The 4,981-nt window shown below is 35.8% G+C and overlaps 1 protein-coding gene and 1 non-coding gene across 2 annotated transcripts; one reads left to right on the forward strand and one right to left on the reverse strand.

The window, feature by feature from the left end:
• The first annotated feature begins 896 nt into the window (after positions 1 to 896).
• On the forward strand, positions 897 to 3,760 carry LOC115998407 (RAP domain-containing protein, chloroplastic). The gene is made up of 3 exons (XM_031237981.1): positions 897 to 2,989; positions 3,090 to 3,172; positions 3,409 to 3,760. Exons 1-3 carry the CDS (start codon positions 1,099 to 1,101, stop codon positions 3,475 to 3,477), a joined length of 2,043 nt encoding a protein of 680 aa, XP_031093841.1. The 5' UTR covers positions 897 to 1,098; the 3' UTR covers positions 3,478 to 3,760.
• A 1,149-nt stretch (positions 3,761 to 4,909) lies between these two features.
• On the reverse strand, positions 4,910 to 4,981 carry TRNAM-CAU. Its single transcript has one exon. It is a non-coding gene; the product is annotated as a tRNA-Met (tRNA).

Consider the following 4,981-nt stretch of genomic DNA (forward strand, 5'->3'; position numbering starts at 1 on the left):
CCCCCCCCCCCCCAATTTAATAATACCACTGCCACCTTGATAGAAAACCTTGATAGAAAATTTGTAGATGAATCAAATTTAATTTAATTTAATTAATTAATTTATTATTATTATTATTATTATTATTATTATTATTATTATTATATTTACGGAAACTCAATTTCTTTCACAAAACAACTTTTGCTTTATTATAGTGTGTTTGTTTTTTTATTTTAATTTTTTATTTTAATAGTTTATTATTAAAAATTATTTTAAAATGTCAATTCGCCGTCCATGTGAGCAAATAACCTGTTTAAGTGGATGGTAACCTGCTATCAGGTGAAATTGCATACATTTGGAGGGTTCAGTGGCCTAATTGCACTTTTTTTTGGTTCAGTGGTCAAATTACACTTTCAAATTACGTTCAGTGACTAATTTGAACCTTATTTCTTTTTATTTTCAATTTATGGTGGACTCGGTAAGTAGAAGAATTCAATAATTTAAATTTATGGTGGACTCGGTAAGTAGAAGAATTCAATAATTTAAATTTGCAACAAGAGATGGTAGTAGAAGAATTCAATAATTTAAATTTGCAACAAGAGATGGTTAAATATGGTGGTCGAAATGCAATTTGTTTATAACAATGCACCCAAAAAAAAAAAAGAGAGATAGAACTATGGTGGACTCGGTAAGTAGAAGAATTCAATAATTTAAATTTGCAACAAGAGATGGTTAAATATGGTGGTCGAAATGCAATTTGTTTATAACAATGCACCCAAAAAAAAAAAGAGAGATAGAACTATGGTGGACTCGGTAAGTAGAAGAATTCAATAATTTAAATTTGCAACAAGAGATGTTTAACAATGCACCCAAAAAAAAAAGAGAGATAGAACTGAAATAAAACGACGTCGTACATGTGATCATCTCACTTTATCCTGAATCTTCTCAGCTTGCTATCAAGTATCAATGCTACAATCTTTGAATCCCATATCTCTACAAAGCAGATTCCGGTGAGTCTCTAATTTCTTTACCATTTTCGCAAAAACCCCCCTGCATAAGATTTGTTCTGTGAAGGATTTACGGATTTAGGTTTTTAAAAATCTCACATAGCTAGCAGCCATGGAAACAGCGTTGCTCAAGTCTTTCTTAAGCTTCCAGAGGCCCCTTCTTTCCATACCAACAGGTTATCTGTTCTTTGAGCCTCCAAAAACTGCATTTCCTATTACTAGTCCAAGGTTCAAACTTTCTTCCAACTCGAGTCTCCTTTTCCATATGACTAGCTGCATGAACCCATCTAGAAAGTGCAATTCTTTAGGTGCTAAGAGTTTGAATTACGATATTGATGAAATTGAAGAAGATGAATACGAAATTGAAGATGAAGATGAAGAAATTAGTGAAGTAAGCGGGGGGGAATCTGAGAGCGTGGATTGGGAGGCCAAGTTTGTGGGAGAAATGGCCAAGAAGAGTAAAAAGCAACCAAAGTCTAGGTTGCTCCATGACACTGAGGTCATGGATTGGTGTGTGAAGGCTAGGAAGATTGCCCTGAAGTCTATTGAGACTAGAGGACTAACCCCTGTTATAAAGAATATGGTTAGTGGAAGTAAGAAAAAGAAAAAGAAGAGTAAGCGAAAATCTAAGATTGAAAAGGTCAACAAACTTGCCAAAGTGGAGGAGGGCTTGGATTTTGAGTCTGAGGAGGACGACCATGATTTTGATTTGGATGATGGCATTGATGGGAACTTATCAGATAACAGGAATGATCTCAGGAGGAATATAAGTATGTTTGCTGATGGTATGTTTGAGGAAAGGAGGGCTAAAACTATGGAAACATTTATTGAGAGGCTTTCCCAATTTACAGGGCCATCAGACCGTAGAAAAGAAATTAACTTGAATAAAGCAATTATTGACGCGCAGACTGCTGAGGAAGTGCTTGAGGTTACTGCTGACACAATCATGGCTGTTGCGAAAGGACTTAGCCCTTCACCTCTTTCTCCTTTGAATATTGCCACTGCATTGCATAGAATTGCTAAGAACATGGAGAAGGTTTCAATGGCTACAACTCGAAGGCTGGCATTCGCCCGTCAGAAAGAAATGTGTATGCTTGTGGCAATTGCAATGACTGCCTTGCCTGAGTGCTCCGCACAGGGTATTTCAAATATTGCGTGGGCATTGTCGAAGATTGGTGGTGAGCTACTTTATTTGTCAGAAATGGATAGAGTGGCGGAGGTAGCATTGGCTAAGGTTGATGACTTTAATTCACAAAATGTTGCTAACATAGCTGGTGCTTTCGCTTCTATGAGGCACTCTGCTTCAGAACTCTTTCCAGGATTGTCAAGAAGGGCTTGTGCTATAATTCACACATTTCAACCACAAGAAATTGCTCAGTTGTTGTGGGCATTCGCTTCTCTATATGAACCTGCCAATCCATTACTTGATGCTTTTGACGGTGTATTTAATGATGCCAATCAATTCCAATGCAGCTTAAATGATAAAATATCTCCTTACTCTGAAGAAAGAGGAGCAGAAAGTGCCACCAATGAACCATCGAGAGTCTTTAGTTCTCCCGTCTTAGTCTTCAACCGGGATCAGCTTGGAAATATATCTTGGTCTTATGCTGTTTTTGGGCAAATGAGTCGAGTTTTCTTCTCCCATGTGTGGAATACTATGAGCCAATTTGAGGAACAACACATTTCTGAGCAATACAAAGAGGATATCATGTTTGCTTCTCAAGTTCATCTCGCAAACAAGTGCCTGAAGCTAGAGTACCCAAATCTTCATTTATCCCTTGAGGGTGATCTTGAGGAGAAAATTTCTCATGTTGGAAGAACCAAAAGGTTCAATCAGAGGGTGATCTCTTCCTTTCAGGAGGAGGTTGCCCGCCTTCTTGTCAGCACTGGGCTAGATTGGGTAAGAGAATATGATATAGATGGTTACACATTGGATGCAGTTGTGGTTGATAAAAAAGTCGCTCTCGAGATTGATGGTCCAACACATTTCTCTAGAAACTCTGGTGGGTTTCTTTACCCATACAAATACACTAAAACGAAAGTAAATAAAGAAAGAGATAAATGGAAAGGTGTTTATTAACTATCTTAATCCCCTATACACAGGATCACCGCTGGGACATACAATGCTAAAGCGCCGGTACATAACTGCTGCAGGCTGGAAAATTTTATCTGTTTCTCACCAGGAAGTAAGTTCTGGGCTTTCCTTAGCCAGTTTTCACAATTACAATAGCATCTTTATGCTTTTGTTTTCTTCAATTATATTCAGTTCCTGTCTTCTTGATATTGATACGTCTAACATGTTTATAGCGTTCTAATGCCAACTTTGAGATTATTCTTATTGTTGAGGGAATAGGATACCTGTCAAACATGTATCCAAGTGATTTTGCATTTCGTATTCTTAACTCTAATATACTTCTTGCAGTGGGAAAATCTTCAAGGGGGATTTGAGCAGCTAGACTACCTTCGAGGGATTCTCAAAGATCACATCTAGTAGGGAACAATAATGCCTTGTTAGAGGGAATAAACATAGAATGGTAATGAAATATTAGTACTTACAGTTGTATAAGTTGTCTTCTTCAATTTTGATATACATATATTTTATTTAGGAAAAAAATTTGGTCCCTCTTTATTGCAATATTCTGTAATCCCTAGATATACAAACTTGCAACAGTAATCTTCAACTTTCAAATTGCCAATTCAATCTTTCAACTAATAGCAAGGTAATAAAGGGGGGTGAGGGGTAATTTGGTAATAGCAAAATACTCTTCTATATAGCAGCTTGAAATTCCTATTTTGTATTGCTCTATAGCTGTTAGTTTCATATTGTTGAGCTCAAAGAGAAAATTCTGACATAACCCACAATCTTGCACCTCAAACTCTCAAAGTCCAATTTCTGCAATAGCTGAGCCAAGTTAGAAAAGAATTTCTACCTGTAGTGGGAATGGCTCAAATGATCATTTTCCAGAGATTCAATGACAATGTGGTAATTTGTTACCAATGAAGATATTTAGAAGCTATGCTAATGCAGATGAAGATATCAAGCCTGTCCACTGAAAGAGGTAACTAAAAGTGAAAATGGAAAGAATTTTGTAATTGTGTATTTTTATTTTTTCATTGTTGTGATTGTTCTAAAATGCAATTATGACTAATGTAGAGAACAAAAAAGCACAAGAATGAAGTTGTGAAGTTGCAACTGGAGATTTTAAAAAAGAAGATGAACAGTGGAAAACTAGAATGGAGATGATGAGGGTGGAGAATAAATTGAATATACAGGTATGCTTTTTCAAAACAATTGAATATGGTGTTAGGGGTTGTTCTTGCTAGCTTAGCAATTATGATAGTATAAATTCAACAATTATTTTATTTTTCAGTTTTGGATCGTAACCGTAACAGCTCGTACTATCTAGGTTCAATTACTACAGTGTCCGGTTAGGTTCGAATCGAACAGTGGTCTTGGAGAAGAAAAATAAATGAAATAGTTATTTCTAAAAGCAAAAATGTCAATTTAACATCATATGGGGAAAACTGCCACTTTAATAACTCAGGGGAAAAACTACTATATGCACATGTGCCATTTTCCCTTATTTTTTGATAATGAATACTTTTTTTTTTTTAATAAAGACATTGTAAACATCAAATTCTAAATTAAAAAAATACATAGGTATTTTTTTTTTTGTAGTTACTAATTTATTTAATTTATTAAGAATAATAGAGTGAGGGTCAACATATTCGTAGTTTCCGTTATAGGCCTACCAAGTAATCTATTATCTATATTTCTTAGAGATGCAAGGTATTGAACCCCATACCTCTCAAAGAAAGCACTCTACCATTTGAGCTACATCCCCTATTGTCACTTTTGTAGTCAAAATGATATGTATATCTAATAGAAAAAGAAGTATTTTAAAAAATATGGAAAACTACTCTATCAGAGCCAGGTTTCGATCCTGGGACCTGTGGGTTATGGGCCCACCACGCTTCCGCTGCGCCACTCTGAT

Source organism: Ipomoea triloba, chromosome 12 (assembly GCF_003576645.1).
Source record: "Ipomoea triloba cultivar NCNSP0323 chromosome 12, ASM357664v1".
NCBI lineage: Eukaryota > Viridiplantae > Streptophyta > Magnoliopsida > Solanales > Convolvulaceae > Ipomoea > Ipomoea triloba.